The sequence below is a fragment of the Fusarium flagelliforme genome (genome assembly GCF_020744385.1).
Source record: "Fusarium flagelliforme strain FIESC 12 MPI-CAGE-AA-0113 chromosome Unknown B0J16scaffold_3, whole genome shotgun sequence".
NCBI classification, from domain to species: Eukaryota; Fungi; Ascomycota; class Sordariomycetes; order Hypocreales; family Nectriaceae; genus Fusarium; species Fusarium flagelliforme.
The window spans coordinates 673,173-690,602 of record NW_025763505.1 but is presented as its reverse complement, the minus strand read 5'-3'; the positions used below and the strand labels follow the sequence as shown (position 1 = coordinate 690,602).

Sequence of the window (17,430 nt, the reverse complement as noted above, 5' to 3'; positions counted from 1 at the left end):
TTCATTACTGGTGAATAAGATTCCTTCTGTGAGGGTCGCGGGTCTCATAGACGAAAGGAAGGGTTCAGGTCTAATTCAGTCATGCCCCGTTTGGTCCCCGTTCTAGTGCATGACGGCGCGAATAGCGTCAAGTCCCCTAAATATCATCTAGCAACCCCCAGAATGAACCTGTTGTTGATATTTCAACCCTTCTACAAGATCTAATAGTGAAAGCTTCAAAGTGGCAAATGTCGCCATCTGATCTCTAAGCAGAGCCGCCAGGCGAATTAATTGACTGGGCTGACCGACTGCCGTTCTGTACTGTACTGTAGATCCACTGTTTACAGTAAAGTAGCGTCCAGCTATCCGCCCGATCGGTTGCTGATAACGCCATTCGTGGCCCAAATTCGAAAGAGATTGCTGTGAGATGATTGGACGGAAATGCCAATGCTCGACGCCTCAAGGCTCAGATCAGTGCGGACATGCAGGTGGGTCAAAGAAAAATCGAGACTTGGTTAAGGATGTCATAAAGATTAGGATAGTCTACCATAAGCTTTAGCCTAAGCATATCTAAGCTATTTTGTCAATAGGCTTCTGTGTTCGGGTTATTTTTCGGACCGCCTGACATGGAAGCTAATTGCTTGAGGGGTTGCACTGGAGGATCATCGGCTGCATACCGCCTGCAATGTACCTAGGTACCTAGCGATAGTATCAATCGTACGAATGGGATATACTTGTAGAATAATTCAGGTAAGATAACAGATGCTGGTTAAGATGATAGGAAAGAAGGCCGATAAGATATTCCTGTGCCTTGCTTGTTTTACTGTCTAGGTAGCGTAGCGTTGATGGAACCATCGTTGAGGACCCTCTTTCGCATTTCCCCGCCATTTCCATGGAAGGTCTGAGGGTACAAAATGGGAAATTTGTCACTTCCATTCGGAAAAAGAGGGTCCCCTCCCCGACGACCCGAAATCCTTTCTTCTCTCTTCTGGTATTATCAGGGTTGGATTGCTTTGCCTCCACCAAACGTCACATCCTCTCCCACTTACACCTTCCACACCATTTTGGTTCAACTTTGGCTTCGGCATTCATTCGTTACAGCAAATACAATAAGCCAACTAAAGTTCCTCTCGGAGACAAAAGAACAAATCATCAACAATCTGACCTCCTTCCATAATCCAATTAGCGTCTGCAGAAGCCAAGAACGATTGTCGTACATTCGTCGACTGGGGGCCTGTGTCTTGCAAAGTGGACCTTCGACATAGCGCTTTCGAGACTCAGCACGCCATCCGCCAGTCACTTTGCCTCAGATTAGGTTCCTCCCCCAGACCACAACTCGACTGCCATTCTTCCCTGGACTGCGATTTCAGCCAGGGAGTTGCAAATCCAACCTTATCATCGCGCAACTCTCATACTTACCCCTGGTACTACCCCGTACCTATTTCTGCGCCATGGACAGCACTTCGCTCGTCAACGGACACCGGCATTCCTCCGACTCTGACACATCCCCCGAAACTTCAACTCTATCTCTAAATCCAATGTCTACTTCCACTTATACTGTCTCTGAGTCGACAACGATCCCTATACAAAGCCATGCTCTTGTATCGACTGCGGGACTCGAAACGACCTCGTTAACTCCCTCTGCTACCAACGGTGGCTCATTGAAAGCCACCAATATCAACGCCAAAGCCGACACCGACTTCGACACCGAACAGCTTGAGGACGACTCCCAGCAACAACCTTCCAAAAACAACTGCGACCGACATCGATCCGAACAAGAAATAAACCCAAGACTCGTCAAGATGCCTTCCGAACTGGTCGGTAAGACCGTCAGTCCGTTCCTTAAGGAACATATTCCTGGTCTTTATGCACCTTTCGGCAAGGCCAAAGTTACCATGCCTCTATCGCCTCCCAGCACACTTACCACAATTCCTAAAAAGGATCCCAACAGCAAGTTCTGTTACCGCCATCGACCTGATTCAAAATGTCGACGTGCTGCCGACGAGTCCAAGATGGGCTTTATTCAAAGTGTGAGTGCCTCTCAACGAGCTCAGCTTGGTCGCTTTGCCGATCGCGGAGACAGCTTGATGCTAATATTTTGTCACTAGGAACTGAACAGTCTATCTTCCGCCGATCAGGAGGCCATCACCCATGTTTGGTCTCTATTCTCAGCTGCCCCTTCAAAACACCGTGACTTGATGTTGCAGGGTATCATTACACAATGCTGCTTCCCTCAACTCTCTACTGTGTCGCGCGAGGTCCAGGAGCAGCTCAAGATCGATTTCCTTGCCGCACTTCCCACCGAACTCTCCTACAAGATCCTGTCCTACCTCGATACAGTCTCCCTTTGCAAAGCCGCTCAGGTCAGCCGTAGATGGCGAAACCTTGCCGACGACGATGTTGTTTGGCATCGCATGTGCGAGCAGCATATTGACCGCAAATGCACAAAGTGCGGTTGGGGCCTGCCCCTGCTCGAAAGGAAAAAACTCATGGCGTGGAGCCGCCATCAACAAGTTCACCGACAGCCGAATGCCGCCGACGTGGTTGAGATCGACGACGAGGCTGAGACACAAAGCAGCGATTCACGAAAACGCCAAGCCGACGACGAACATGAACATGACGATCGAGCTACCAAGCGCTCTCGGGCGATTGTTGGAACCAAATCGCGACAACAGCTTGAGCAAGAGCGCAAGTTTCGACCATGGAAAGATGTTTACCGGGATCGCTTCAAGGTGGGATACAACTGGAAGACCGGCCGTTGCTCTATAAAGACATTTAAAGGTCACGACAATGGCGTCACTTGCCTTCAGTTCGACGACAACATCCTTGCTACCGGTTCTTATGACACGACCATCAAGATCTGGAACATCGAAACCGGAGAAGTGATTCGCACACTGCGGGGCCACTCATCCGCAGTGCGCACTCTGCAATTCGACGATTCCAAGTTGATTAGCGGAAGTTTCGACAAGACCATCAAGATCTGGAATTGGCAAACCGGAGAATGCTTGAATACACTTCAGTGCCATAATGAGGGCGTGTTGTCAGTCCACTACGATGGCTGTACCCTGGCATCGGGCTCCATTGATAAGACAATCAAGGTGTCTAGCTTCAAGACCAAAGAGACATTCTGTCTTCGAGGCCACACTGACTGGGTCAACCATGTGCGCATCGATTCGCCCTCTCGTGTTGTAGTTTCGGCATCCGACGATCTCTCGGTCAAACTTTGGGATATCGAGACTAGGCAATGCATCAAGACATTCCTCGGCCATGTTGGCCAAGTCCAGCAGGTTCTACTCATGCCCGCGGACTTTGAGCCTGATGAGGTGCCCGGTTTGGACAACACAGACACGGCTTCGGTGTCGAGCGGCCGCAGCAGCACTCCTCCTGCAGTGACTTCCGAACAAACTGTGGATGAGCGCGCGTCATTTGGCTCGGGGTTCACCTCCGACCCCAACCGTCCTCTTCCCCCGCGCTATATGCTCACTGGTGGATTGGACAACACTGTTCGCCTGTGGGACACTGTTAGTGGCAAGTGTATCCGCAGTATGTTTGGTCACGTTGAGGGCATTTGGGGACTGGTTGGCGACACTCTCCGTGTTGTCACTGGCGCTAATGACTCCATGACCAAGATCTGGGAGCCTCGCTCTGGCAAGTGTGAGCGCAGCTTCACTGGCCATGCTGGCCCTGTTACCTGTGTTGGCCTCAGCGACAGCCGAATGGCAAGTGGCAGTGAAGATGGTGAAGTCCGCATTTACAGCTTCGAAGGTGAACGTGTTGAAGAGCGCGGCACACCTTCATAAGGAAAGTCATGGACATCTTGTCTGTGGCAACGACAATCTTCTTTTCGAAATATTTACGACGTACAAAGATACCAAATAGCGTTGATATATGGGGGACCACATTTTGTGTCTTTACTCATGTTCATCTTCTGGATTGAACCGCCTTTGACTCTTGATTTCAATTGGTAGCGGGAGTATTTTACATGCGACTGAGAGTCGCTTTCATGGATTTATTGCATTGAACGGAGTTGGAAGGGATCAAACAAGTCTTTGCTCAGGCAGGCACAAAATTCCTTGGAGTTATTATTTATTTGAGGCGCTTATACTGGGGATTCCTTCAACAAGAATGGCCCAAAATGTTTTAGCAGCAGATGGAAGGATTAGCTGTATATGCTACATAGTTGTAGATTCTAAGTAAAATAAAATGAGAATATGTATATGTACAAACTATTGGTATTTTGAGCTTGTGTGATACTGTTGCAGGGGGTTGCGAAATTACTGACGGTTCAAGTTTGCCGTGTTAAGATGCCTTGTTAACCTATAAGTTGTGTTAACAAGCGGAGAGCTGAGCTTGATATTCTTCTCATGGATAGCTTCTTTATTGTTACAGACGTCTCAACCACTTTCCAATGAATGGGACCACATCGTCCTTCGTTGATGAGCTTCCAATGGCAATGTTGCGATGCAAATACCTCCTAAGGGGACACCATAGCGACACTGCTTCTTAATCTAGATTATGAGAGTACTCATTACTTCAATAATGACAGCATCACAAAGGCTCGTCAAATTGCTCTGTATTAATGAATGGATAGTGGATGTAGAGACAATTGTTATGTTAACACATCGTTCCCTATTGTTCCTCTTTGTTGACATAAGCCGCCCACTACTCTTCTGCCTACCTAGGTATTGTAAAGCCCATGCCGTCTAATTCATGAACAAATCCCCGTTTGCACAGATTGGATCCGTGCATCTCCCCGAAATGCTTTATCGCCAATGCATCCTCCCGGCTGCTTCCCGCACTCAATTGCCCTGACCCTTCCCTTTGGTGATGCTGTGTTAACTGCAAACAACGATGCATTGCACCTACTAGCAATGATTCTAGGAGGCAGTTCAAATTTGAAGCTACATAGACGCTTCTCTATCCGCCCTTCCCTTTTTCTTGCGGTAACCTTTTCGGGAATTGACATCTGTGAGTTATCTTCTTATTGGAGCAGAGTTGAAGTTGACGATATCGCAGATCATCATGTGTCAACCGGTTCGATACGTTTATCCTACCTGCGGTCATCCTATTGATCTTGACAAGACGATTTGGACGCTTGAGAGATGCCGCTTTGCACGCTGCTGGAATAGGGATTGCTGGATTCCGAATGATGTTCCTGAACATATGATCGAAGAGAAGCCTTGGCCTTATGGCGAGCTCACTGAGCCCTGCTACATGCCTCATGAGTCGCAAGAAGACTTAAACGATGCTGCGACTGTGGCTTCTAGCCCCGATGCTGACGACCAAAGCTATCCCTTGAGCCTTTTTGAGGGTCAGGTTCTTCAAAATATACGAAAACAACACGATGACGCCGACGACCAAAGCTCTCTCGTCTCCTTTGTCGAAGCCATGTCCTCAGCCCCTACAACTCCTGAACCTGAGCCGGAGGACTTAGATGAGAAGGAAGCTGATCGCAAAATCCGTCAAACCCTCTTTGAAATAATACCTCCCGAATCCGACACCTTTGTCCTCGAAGACAAATTCGAACTGGACGAGGACGACTTCAACCTCCCCGAACTTTCTCTAAACGAAGAAGAACTCCGGCGGTACGAAGCTACTCTCGCATCCCTCTCCGAAGAAGCTACAGTCATCTACTTCAACAAAATAATCACGCAAACCGCCGAGGAGCTTTCTTTCGCTGGGGTGGAAGATGACATTGAATGGGAGAAGGTGCAAGCTGTGGAGGCGCCTCTTGAACTGGGACATTTGGAAGACGAAATGGATATTGATGGGTGCTTTGAAGGTTGGCTTTAAGATGAACAATGAGCGTTACGAATGCATGCTGGGATAGGAAGATTGGGCATTATAGGCGATGGGTTACGATCATGGGCTTGGAACTGGGTTTGCGTCTGGGTTTGATACAGGACATTTTGGGGCGCAGGGGGGGGATCTTGCTTTACAGTTGCTTGGGTGGTGAATTGATACTTTGGTTCTTGCACATTGGGCTTGCTACGATACATAAATGAACACAAGCTATACTCACCAATGACTTTATATTGTGCAGACCAGACTTAGAGAGGCACCTTCACTCGGTGTTCAGAACGTTTATCGCTTTGAATGCATGTCAATTAGGGCTAGCAATCATAAAAATACATAACAGCCGGGCATCAATAACAAATGAGATCCAACCCTTCAAACGCAACACCATCCTTCCTTATACTGGTTTTGTTCGTGTCCTGCACCTTTTGCACACCTTGTCTTTGGTCCATTCTTGTAATTTTCCTCCGCGTCATCCATGGCATTAAATGATCGTAAGTTCATACAGGGTATCGCCCAAAAGAATGTTCCTCCTGGTCGAGTTGTTTTGCTTACAGCTCATCCTTGCGCTGGAACTTCTCCTTGGCGGCTTCGGTAGCGCCGCTGGCAGCGCTGCCAACCTTGTCGGCCGCAGAAGCGGCGGCTTCATTGGCCTGGCTTCTGAGACTCTCGGCGTTGGCAGCAGCGGTAGCGTAAGCTGCCTTGAATCGGTTCATGACGCTGTCAGTGAAAGCGGGCTCCTTGCCACTGATGAGCTCGGAGACAAGTCCACTCATAGCTTCGTACTGCTTCATGGCCTCGGCAGAGGCGGTGATGGCGGAGGCAGCAGCGGCTTCAGAGGCAACAGATGCCTTGTCGGCAGCAACACCGGTAGCCTTGGAAGCGACGGAGCCAGCGTCACCCCAAACATGCTCGTACCAGGCGATCTGGGTAGGCTCACCATAAACCTGGCCACTGATTTGGTCAACAACGCTGTTCCAAGATTCACCAATGAGGAGACCAGCGCTAGAAATTTGCTCGTTGGCTGCGTCAACAACGGAGTTGACGGTGTCATCCACAGCCTGGACGACTGACTTGACAGTGTCATCAGCAGCAGAGTAGGCGGATCCAGCAGCATCGGCAGCCGCTTGAGCAGCTGAAGCAGCGGACTCGCGAGCCACAGAGGCAGCAGAAGAGGCGGATCCAGCAAGGTCAGTGGGAGTAGGGGTGGCAGTCATAGACGAGAGAGCAGATGAGGCACCGGCCAGGAATTTAGAGTAACGGTCCTGGGCGATACCAAGGCCAGCGTAGTAGTTGGCCTTGGCTTGCTCGTAGTACTTCTCAGGGGCAGAGGAAGGTGTAGGAGTGGCGTATCCTGCAGCGATGAGAGCACTCTGGTACTGAATCTCAGCCCAAAGTCGGCCTTCGTTCAGTCGCTGAGACGCAATGGACTCGATGCGCTCCCAGTTGAGCCAGTCGGGGACAGTGGTGGTAGCAGGCATCTGTGAAGCGGCGGTTGTAGCGGCCGACTTGGCCTTGTCCAGCTGATCACCAGCAGCCGAGACTGCCTGGTCGTAGGAGTTTGAGACAGAGGACAGAAGCTGCTCATGGACTGGCTTGGGGGTTCCGTAAATCTGAGCGGAGACGACAGAGAGGGCGCTCGAATATTGCTCAGAAGCACGAGAAACGGCGTTCGAGTACACAGACTGGGCGGCATCGGTGGCGCTGGCGATCGCGTCGGTATCCACGTAATCGTCGAGAACAATCTGTCGGTGAGGAACCTCCTGGGCTGCGGCGCCGAGGAAGGCAGGCTTGACTTTGTCGTGTTGGTCAGAAAGAGGAGTCTCGTCGCGATGAATCACAGGGTCCTCCTCAATCTCGACGAGTGGCTCCTTACCACCAGGCACAAGGGGCTCTTCACTACCATTGCTGACTATCGAAAAGGGGTCACCGATAAGCACTTCTGATGCTTCCGAGGCAAGGGGGGTCGACATACTGCTGTCTTCTGACTCTGGGACTTTGGTGGCTGACTCAACTACTTGCGAGAGCTCGCTCGACGCTTCCTCGCTGACAGAGGTGGCGGACTCAGACGCTGTCGAAGATAGCGATTTGATAGACTCGGATGCTTCTTTGGCGACACTGCTGGCGCTCTTCTCGCCCCGGTTAACAAGGCTGGAGGCGTCGCTGGCGACGGATTCGGCACCGTCTGATACGGCTGAGGTAGCCTTCTCGATTACGTTAGGTTCGTCGACAATAGACGAGGCGCTTGAGACAGCGGCTTCGGCAGCTTCGGTGGCTTCCTCAACAGGGGGCTCATAGTTCAATGAACCCCAAAAGTCTTCCCAGCTTTCCTCGGCAACCTCTTCTGCTTCTGATGTAGCTTCTTCCACAACTTCCGAAAGGCTGGAGGCTGCATCATCTTCCTGTGCTGGTGTCTGCTCGTCAGCTTCCTTTGCTGCAATAACTTGATCGGCGGCAAGCTTCATGGCGTCGCTATCAAAGTTGTCGGATGCATCTCCGGCTGTAACCTTCCAACGGGCAACCTCCTTAAGACGAGCCAGCTCCTTGGCGGCGACAGAGGCAATTTCCATTCCCTCGTCTTCGACTCGCGCGGCAGCATCCTGAGCCTCGAGAAGTGCCGGATGGGTGACAATCAATTGCTTGAGCTGCTCAGTCCACTCGTTGAGAGTAGCCTTGAGCTCATGGTACTTGGCCCAGTCCTTGTAGGTGATTCCGTCAGTCCACGCCCACCTCATACCGATCTGTTGCAGGGCGAGGTTTCTAGTCTCGTCCAGAACTTGGAAGTGAACGTCGGCAACTGTGACAACAGTTTCCTGGAGCTCCTGGTCATATTGTTGACGCCATTGTCGAATAGCTTGAGCCTTCTGCTTAATGGTCTTGCCAGAAGTTCGCACAGCTGAAACGATCTCCTCGTCCACATTGTCTCCCTGAGATCCAGCGAGGGCTGAGATCTTGCTTCGCAGGCTCTTGAGTTCCTGATCGATTGTGGATTCAAGGTCATCGAAGAGCTTCTTGCCGTTGGTGTTGACCTTTTCCTCGATCACACGCTTGGCGATTTCGCCTACGCGCTCTTCCAGATCAGTGGCACCTTCATCAGCTTGTGTAGCGAACTTGGTCTGCCAGGTCTCCAGGTCCTGGGCCACCATCTCCCGGGCTTTTCGGCGAGTCTCGCTCTCATTCTCGGCAGCAGGAGGAGCCTGCACAGGGTTGATGTATTCCTGAGAACCCGACTCAACTACAGGCTTGGCGCTCTCTGTGGCTACAGGGGCCTGGGAGGAAGAAACAGAAGACTTGGCGGACTCGACAGATGCGACTGATTTAGTGCTCTGGGGGGCAGGCTTCTGGAAGGAAGAAGCGGTTGTTCCAGTTACATAGCTGGCAGAATAGTTTTCCTGGATAGACTTGGACTTGTTCTTGTAACGTCCCAAGCGCTCACCAATGCGAACAAGCTGGGGCTCAACGCTCTGGGCATAAACAGAGCGGATGTGAGGCCAGACATTGCTGTCAAGGAAAGAGTATGTCTTGTTGTAGGTCCAATAAGCGGTAGGAAGCGCAGTGGTCTTGGTGAAATCGGAAGCCGCGTCGTAACCTCGAACAGCATAAGGGTGAACGTAGGCATAACCTGGCTGAAGATATTCGTAGTAGACTTGCAAGCCGTTGGTACGAGCGATTTCGTAGTATGGGCCTAGCTTCTCGCCAGCTTGGTTGACGTAGGGGCCAACAGACTGGTCATAATGAGTACGTGCAAGAGCCTGGTACTTGACGAGCTGGGGTTGTCCGTTCTTCTCCCATTGGGCCAGAGTGTGCTCTCGCGCCTTCTCGGCCCAAGGAGCTCCGTACTGAACAGCGTACGCACGAGTGGGCTGCCAGACCTTGTTCTCGACGGTCTCGTAGTAAGGACGGGCGATCTCGACGTAGGGTGCTGCGTAATGGTCGTAGTACGGTTGCACCTGAGGTTGCACGGTGTTCTTAAGCTGGAAGTATGGTTTGCAGATTGAGGGAGAGGTCTCGTCGCACTCCTCAAGTGATGAGGGGCATCGGAAGAGAACAGTGAGGATAGCGGCCCATGTCGCGAGTCTAAAATATGATGGTCAGCTCAGGTTAACGTAGAAAAGCACTGGTATCCCGAAGCGCTGATAGCTGCAAGGATCGTGAAAAAGCAGACAGCTAGCAATAAGATACAGCGCAATGACGCGCGTGGGGAACTTACCTAGCTACGACATTGAAAGTCCACGCCAAAATACTTCTTCTCTGCTTAATTGGTCTTCTGCGGCCAGCGATAGGCTTTCCATTCGTCTTGCCGTTCATGTGGCCGTTGCCATTCATGATCGAGCCGCCGGACTCGGCCATGATAACGAGATAGCTAGACGCGCACTGCGGTCAGGAAGGTCTATGATGAAAGACGTTGAAGAACGATAGCCGAGGAGGCAAGCGAACGGTAGCAAGAACCTTCGGCGACAAGCTACGCGGGAAGATGCACCGTGGAACAAAAAGGTTCTCTGAAATGAACAGATGGCCTAGACAAAAGAAGAGTCAGGTCAGTCGAGTTCAGGGTTGCAGAGAAATTTCGGCCTGGGGAAGTTTTAGAAGCTTCCCGTCGGCTTCAATGCTGGCCTGGCTTACCTGCAACGGTGCGCTATAGTACACGCAGCAGGGGTCGTGCTTTGTGCTAAAATGTAGTCGTAGTGATGGAAGCAAGCGAAAGGGAACCTAGGGTGCTGCTAGGCTTGGCTAGGTAGGTCTTCCTGCGACACGCTCGAGACAGAAGCGAGACGGCAATTAAAGCGACCGAAGATACGGATAATTACAGATGAAATCAATCTGCGAAGCTCTTGGCTTTTGATGGTTTACAAGAGGAAAGGAAAATCGGAAATAGAGGAGAAAAGGACTGAAGTCACTGATTGACGTCGTTTACAGCTGCCTTGCCTTGGTCTGGAATCCTAGGATGGTAGGTATCTAACGTTAGTACGCACATCACTTCTGTAAAGTGGTGTCATCCATCCATCCTTTCAGTACGCCATATCCTTATTTCTCCACCAACTTCTTTCGGCAGCAGATAAGCTATACCCAGCAGTTTGCATCCTGTACTGCACCTTCGAAACAGTTGCATGGCTGCGACGTCATTGGCAACCGTCCAAGCTTGCTCTACCCCGGGCCCTCTTCGATGCCACAGACAAGACGATTCACGGTGATTGGCTCATCGAGGTCGAGGTCAAACATAATACGTCAGGGAAGTTGACGGATGTCAACAATGGTTCATTATCTGTGACTAGCTTTTGCCAAGAGCAAGAAACAACAGAGGCTAAGCCCATGGTAAGCTTTCTGGTTGAGTTTTGACAGCTTTCAGACAGGCTCGGATCAGCCGCAGTGACAAACTCTGGAGTCCGTGGGAAAAGGGTGTAGGCTGTAGCCGATAGGTTAAATCATTCCCATGTGATTGCGCTACGTACTGTCCTGCTCCTTCCATGACGGAAATATTATAGCAAAGTTACCCTACATGATTAACCAGAAGAACATATTTTCTGCCGTTTGGTGTCGTGTTAGAAACATGAAACATCTTGTCGATAGGGTAATTGACGGGCTCATATATAACTTTAAAACAGATCACCTATGGCTTTTTATGATGATGGCCGATGGTAACAGATACCCATGCCGTAGTCGACGTGAGTAGCTACGCTTGTGGGATACACAGGAAAGCTTATCCTTGATGTGAGACCGACACGATACCAAAATATCTATAACAAGTCTTGACTCATTGAAACTTAGGCAAGAATATCCTCATTTACCAAATATAATAAACAGCGACCACCTAGCTTAAGAAAACATTCTCTTCTTGTCTCTAGAACCTGATGACATCAACTAGCATCGCAGACACGTGAGTTCCTGCGCTCCTGTAATCATCGGAATATTACTGACCCGACCCGCATGCAATAGGCATGGCACTGGCACCTTCTTCAGGTTGGGTCAAGGTTCTGTGTGGGGTGGCGGTTTAGTGGCTCCTCGAACAGCACGGGCAATTATTAACAACCACGTCTCTCAACAGTTTGGTTACTCTACTCTACGACTTCAACACTTGCGACCGTTCGCAACTGTCAACGCATAAAAGGACGCGAGATTCATGTGCGAGGTGCACTCGTCGATCTCCAGTACGATTGAAAATCCGTATTCAACAATTGCTACCTGCATCGCTTATCGGTACATTTCCCCCGTTCTGGAGTCTCTCTTCGTCTCCATTCAGACCCCTCGATACAATCCCAGTAGCCGGCGCATGCTCCTGTCGGCCACCCCCTTATAATAAGCCCCTCGTGGGCGCGATCGATATCCCCCGATTCGCTTTCGCCGAGTTACTTTTTCGTCATGGAAGACCTGACTACGAGTCCAAAGCCCAAGGGCCATACCCGAACTTCGACTCGATCCGACGACTTCCCGCAGCCTTCAGACGCCGCCCCTGGAATTTGTCGAATATGTCGAGGCGAAGGAACACCGGAGGAACCCTTGTTCTACCCGTGCAAGTGCAGTGGTAGTATCAAATATGTTCACCAAGATTGTTTGATGGAATGGCTTTCACATTCGCAAAAGAAATACTGTGAGCTTTGTAAGACGTCTTTCCGGTTCACCAAGCTATACGCTCCCGACATGCCCCAGTCTCTTCCAGTGCATATCTTTATTGGTCATATGACAAGGTATCTTTTACAAAATGTTCTCGTTTGGCTTCGTGGAGCTATGGCCATCAGCGTGTGGCTTTGTTGGTTGCCCTACTTTATGAGAACGGTGTGGTCCTTCATGTTCTGGATTAGCGACGAAGGTTTTGGCAACTCTCCCACAGCATATGATACCAATGGTACCTTGGCGTCTAGTCCTGGAGTCCATGTTTCCTCGTCAGCTTTGGATGCCGATACATGCCCTTCAAGCCCCTTATTTGCGCCCACGACCACATCAGCTGCTGCCAAGGCCTTGTTCGATGGCTTATCGGACCAGAACATTAGCGATTTTCTTGTGCGAGTTTTCCTGGGAAGCTGGGGCATGTCAAGCAAGTCCGACCGATCTGATGCATCTTTGGAGGCTGCAAACACGAATGGATCCGGATCTGCATCTATCCCACCAACATTGCTGGGTGAAGTGACTTTCCTAAACAATCTTACCCGCAATCCAACAATCAACCGAGCAGTAATTTCAGTCCTGGAGGGTCAAATTATCACCGTCTTGGTCATCGTCTGCTTCATCCTTGTTATCTTGGTTAGGGACTATGTCGTTCAACAACAACCAGAGATGAATATGCGTGCAGCGTTTGCAGCCCCTGAAAATCCTTTGGCACAGCAAGAACCAATGCTTGTTCGACCTGAGGATGTGGAGGATTTGCCAGGTCCAGACGAGTCAGACGACGAGACGCTTGATACTGGAGAACCCATCGCAAGCGCTAATGATGTCGACTTCGCTGTCGAGGTCCAAACCGAAACACGTCGACGCAGGTCAACAAACTCTGCGCTTGTGCTTCCCGAGGGTCTCACCGAAGTTGTGCCTTCTGGGTCAAGTGGTGCTGAGGCCAGTCTGCCTACGGACATCAATCCCTCTGAGGAGCGTGCCAGTGTGTACGATTACTTGCGTATCTACCGCGAGGCCGACGGCGATCATGAGAGGATTCTGGAGATAATTCATGAAGAAGGACTTGAAGTAAAACTCGCCTACTGGGTTGACATCACCCGGCGGGCTTTTGGTGAGCGGGATGCCAATGTACAGCCTGGCGAAGATTCTACTCAGAGGCGTACAGGGAGCTCTGGCTCTACTGCTGCCAGCTCTTCCAGAAAGGCTTTTACACCCGGTTCAGACGAATTTCCTACACCCATGGATGCACCTGGCGAATCTTCCTCCAGCAAAGGCAAGGAAAAGGAGTCTGCGCCATTTTCCTCCGACTTGGAGTTTACTACGACTCCCTTTGACTCTGGAACGCTGCCAAGTGCTTCCCGGCCTCGCGCTATTTCTGATGGCCCTCAGCTGCAAGATTCCGTAAATCCTTTGGCGAACAACAGCTGGTCATTTGCTGGTCTTCCTCTCGATACACAAGATGAACTGCCATCTGATGGAAACCGCAATCCCCGATCACCGTTTTCACCCGCACAGGTTGAGAGAATGATCCGAGACGATGCTGGTCCTTCAACCGGACCTACCGCCTCATCTAGTCAGAGGGAACCTGATGACGATCTCCTTCGATCATTGGGCCGAACTGAGTCATCTGAATCACTTCACTCGGAATTGTCAAGACCCCAACAGGTCGACACTGACCCATTAGTCGAAGAAGAGCGACCTGCCGGCTTGGTCAATAGGGTGACCGATTTCATGTGGGGCGACCTGGACGACGTGCAACAAAATAGACAGCGCGCACTGGCAGTCGAGGCCGGCGAGTTCGCTGCCCAACTTGACGATACAGATGGCTGGGAAACCGAGCTTGAAGACCTTCATCCAGAAGTCCCACCTCTTGAGCCTGGTGTAGCTGAGAATCCCGAAGAACCTGAGAATGTGGCCGATCCCCCCGATGTTGGTCTTGACCAAGAAGCCATGGAAGATCTGGAAGACTTCGAGGGTGTCATGGAGCTCATTGGTATGCGTGGCCCTATCGCCGGGCTTTTCCAAAACGCCATTTTCTGCGCGGTTCTTGTCTCTGTGACAATCTTTGCTTGCATTTTTGTTCCTTACAATTTCGGACGTGTCAGTGTATGGATTCTTGCCAATCCCATGCGCCTTGTTCGTTTGATCTTTGAGTTTTCAAAACTTTTGCAAGATGCAGCTGTCATGGCTATCGGATTCGGTCTGTGGGTTGTCATCAACCTTGTCGATATGTTTACGGGCATCATTGGAGGCTTTATTGGCGCTCAAGTATTATCGGCGAGGAAGGCCTCATGGGCCCTCTGGACCACCGCCGGTTCACGAGTTCTTGATTACACTTTTATGGAGATCCCTATGTCTGCCGCAGAGATGCAGAACTTTTCTGCTATCAGTCATAGTGCACTTCTTTCCGTCAAAAGTCACATCGGCACAGTCTTCACAATCATCAGCAAAACCTTAGGCTTCATACTTAGCGGCAGATTCTTGACCAGTGACCTGTCCATCGAAGACACAACCTTGGCAGCCAACACTGCTTGGTCCAAGGTGGTCGCTCTTTCGTCTGCGCTGCTCAAACCCAACTCATGGGTGATCAATCTTGGCGAGTCTGATGGACCCCTTACTGTTAACCCTGAGCTGGCCCATTGGTCTGGCTTGGACCGATTCTGGGCTATCACAGCAGGCTATGCGACACTGTTCTTTATGGGTGCGCTGTATCTCAAGCGTGGAAGCCCATTCTCTCGAGGGCACATTCTGCAAGCCTGGGAAGCTGGTATCATCGATACTCTGCACCAAGCGAGTGGCATCATGAAAGTCATTATGATCATCAGCATTGAGATGCTTGTTTTCCCACTCTACTGTGGACTCCTCCTGGATGGTGCCCTGCTTCCCCTGTTTGAAAATACGACCTTCAAGTCCCGACTCCTTTTCACCTACAACTACCCTCTCACTTCGGTCTTTGTTCACTGGTTCGTTGGCACCGGATACATGTTCCATTTCGCACTCTTCGTGTCCATGTGCCGAAAGATAATGCGCCAAGGCGTTCTCTGTGAGATTTCCCCAACACCTTCCTCTAAGACTGCAAAACTAACATAATCACAGACTTCATTCGTGACCCTGATGATCCTGAGTTCCATCCGGTGCGTGATGTGCTGGAGAGGAACCTGACCACTCAGTTGAGGAAGATTCTCTTCTCAGCTTTCGTGTATGGTGCTCTGGTCATCGTTTGTCTGGGAGGCGTCGTATGGGGTCTCTCGTACGCGGTTCCTGGAGTTCTTCCGGTCCACTACTCATCTAACGAACCAGTGCTTGAGTTTCCTGTGGACCTTCTGTTCTACAACTTCCTCATGCCGCTTGCTGTTAACTTCTTCAAACCTGGCGATGGACTCCATGCTATGTATACCTGGTGGTTCAGAACTTGCGCAAGAGGCTTGCGACTCACTTATTTCCTATTCGGCGAAAGAAAGATTGACGAAGAAGGAAGCCTTCAGCTTGGAAATGCTCGCAAAAAGCAGGATCTGCCCTGGTACAAGACTCTTTTCTTGGAGCTGAGTGATAGGTATCACGTTGTACCCAAGACCTGGACCGACTTCTTTGATGGGGGTGATGCTAAGCCCAAGACACCTCTCAATAACAGCGAGATTCGCTCGCTCACTCGTCACAAGAACCACCTCAAAGAGGCAAACCAGCTCGTTGAGAGTGGACATTTCGTCCGGGCACCCGCTTCCGATCGTGTTAAAATCCCTAAGGGTAGAAAGGTTTTCCTGGAAGTGGATGAACACGGCCGACGGAACGATGGCCAGGACGACTCCGACCTTTACGCCAGCAACCAATACCAAATGGTCTATATCCCGCCCCGCTTCCGAGCGAGAATCTTCCTCTTCATCTTATTCATTTGGATATTTGCGGCAGTCACAGGCGTCGGCTTCACCATCATCCCGTTAGTGTTTGGCCGACGAATGTTCAAGATGCTTATCCCGCAACATATCCGAACAAATGACATTTACGCATTCAGCATTGGCGTTTATCTGCTTGGGACTGCGGCATATTTGGTCTTTCATCTTCGCAGTGTGTGTACCAAAATCAAAGACGGGCTCTCTGCTGTCCGTGCATCGCTCACTGCTGGGGATCTTGAGCGCCGGACCGCTACGGTTATGCTGCAGGGAGTTAAGCTGGTCTATACCTACTTTTTCCTTTATATTGTTTTCCCGCTGTTGGTCTCAGGGCTTATGGAGCTGTATCTTGTGCTCCCTCTGCACACCTACATGCATCCTCCTACTGCAGCATCTGTTCAGGCATCCAGAGAGGGAGCTTCTGAAGCCAGTCGTCATACCGTCCGTGTCATCCAAGCCTGGACTCTTGGTCTGCTTTATTTGAAGCTCGGAGCTCGAATGATTACTGCCATGTTCCCAGAGAGTCGCCTTGCCAATGCTGTCAGGACGGTAACACGAGGCGGCTGGATGCACCCCGATGCTAGTGTCTTGACCCGAGCTTTCGTCCTACCTGGCTTGGCGATTGCTGGGGCTGCCATTTTTGGACCTCCAGCGATTGCTAGTACTTTTATCAAGTACAATTTGATCCAGGGTGCCCAGCCTGGAGAAAATGAATTGGTGGAAGCTGCACGACTGGCAATTATTTATCGACATTCCTACCCAGCTGTTGCATTATTCGCACTGCTGATCAAGAATACCATTGGCTTGGTAAAGGTATTTAACGGCTGGACCGCTCGCATCCGCGATGAGGCCTACCTTATTGGGGAAAGGTTGCATAATTTCGGTGCCGCTGCTGCAGGAGCGGGAAGGGTTAGAGGCGCATGGAGAGCTGGAGGGGCAAGGCTATGAGCAAACATGAGGGTCGGACGTCTAATAGATAGCAATTTAGAGGATCCTTTGATGGTTTAGCGTTTTTTTCTTTTACAATTCTTCATCATAACTAGATACAAAGCATGAATTGATTGAATTATGTCACTTTGCTTTTGTGGAATGAAGCCACAAACATGTTACCCTGCACAAGAGTGGGTATTATGACTTCAGACAAAACACAACAAAGAATCGGTTC

At 50.5% G+C, this 17,430-nt stretch overlaps 4 protein-coding genes across 4 annotated transcripts; 3 read left to right on the top strand and 1 right to left on the bottom strand.

Moving 5' to 3' along the window:
* The first annotated feature begins 1,337 nt into the window (after nt 1-1,337).
* B0J16DRAFT_89801 (WD40-repeat-containing domain protein) lies at nt 1,338-4,192 on the top strand. Its single transcript, XM_046134652.1, has 2 exons — nt 1,338-2,009; nt 2,088-4,192. The coding sequence occupies exons 1-2, from the start codon at nt 1,431-1,433 to the stop codon at nt 3,777-3,779; spliced, it is 2,271 nt and encodes a 756-aa protein (XP_045984162.1). The 5' UTR covers nt 1,338-1,430; the 3' UTR covers nt 3,780-4,192.
* Nucleotides 4,193-5,001: 809 nt separating this feature from the next.
* Nucleotides 5,002-5,772, top strand: B0J16DRAFT_382128 (uncharacterized protein; the record flags this gene model as incomplete). The annotated part of the gene is made up of 1 exon (XM_046131216.1): nt 5,002-5,772. The coding sequence occupies one exon, from the start codon at nt 5,002-5,004 to the stop codon at nt 5,770-5,772; it is 771 nt and encodes a 256-aa protein (XP_045984161.1).
* Nucleotides 5,773-6,048: 276 nt separating this feature from the next.
* B0J16DRAFT_336721 (uncharacterized protein) lies at nt 6,049-10,409 on the bottom strand. Its single transcript, XM_046127272.1, has 2 exons — nt 9,986-10,409; nt 6,049-9,852 (listed from the first exon to the last, which is right to left on the bottom strand). Exons 1-2 carry the CDS (start codon nt 10,123-10,125, stop codon nt 6,327-6,329), a joined length of 3,666 nt encoding a protein of 1,221 aa, XP_045984160.1. The 5' UTR covers nt 10,126-10,409; the 3' UTR covers nt 6,049-6,326.
* Nucleotides 10,410-11,768: 1,359 nt separating this feature from the next.
* On the top strand, nt 11,769-17,315 carry B0J16DRAFT_336718 (uncharacterized protein). The gene is made up of 2 exons (XM_046127271.1): nt 11,769-15,421; nt 15,475-17,315. Exons 1-2 carry the CDS (start codon nt 12,133-12,135, stop codon nt 17,211-17,213), a joined length of 5,028 nt encoding a protein of 1,675 aa, XP_045984159.1. The 5' UTR covers nt 11,769-12,132; the 3' UTR covers nt 17,214-17,315.
* The last annotated feature ends 115 nt before the right edge of the window (nt 17,316-17,430 follow it).

Excerpts from the sequence above, each read along its gene's own strand:
- B0J16DRAFT_336718 (XM_046127271.1), top strand. The coding sequence starts at position 12,133 with ATGGAAGACCTGACTACGAGTCCAAAGCCCAAGGGCCATACCCGAACT. Across the intron at positions 15,422-15,474 it reads AATGCGCCAAGGCGTTCTCT|ACTTCATTCGTGACCCTGAT; the intron begins GTGAGATTTCCC and ends ACATAATCACAG.
- B0J16DRAFT_336721 (XM_046127272.1), bottom strand. The coding sequence starts at position 10,125 with ATGGCCGAGTCCGGCGGCTCGATCATGAATGGCAACGGCCACATGAAC. Across the intron at positions 9,853-9,985 it reads ACTTTCAATGTCGTAGCTAG|ACTCGCGACATGGGCCGCTA; the intron begins GTAAGTTCCCCA and ends ATCATATTTTAG.
- B0J16DRAFT_89801 (XM_046134652.1), top strand. The coding sequence starts at position 1,431 with ATGGACAGCACTTCGCTCGTCAACGGACACCGGCATTCCTCCGACTCT. Across the intron at positions 2,010-2,087 it reads AGATGGGCTTTATTCAAAGT|GAACTGAACAGTCTATCTTC; the intron begins GTGAGTGCCTCT and ends TTTTGTCACTAG.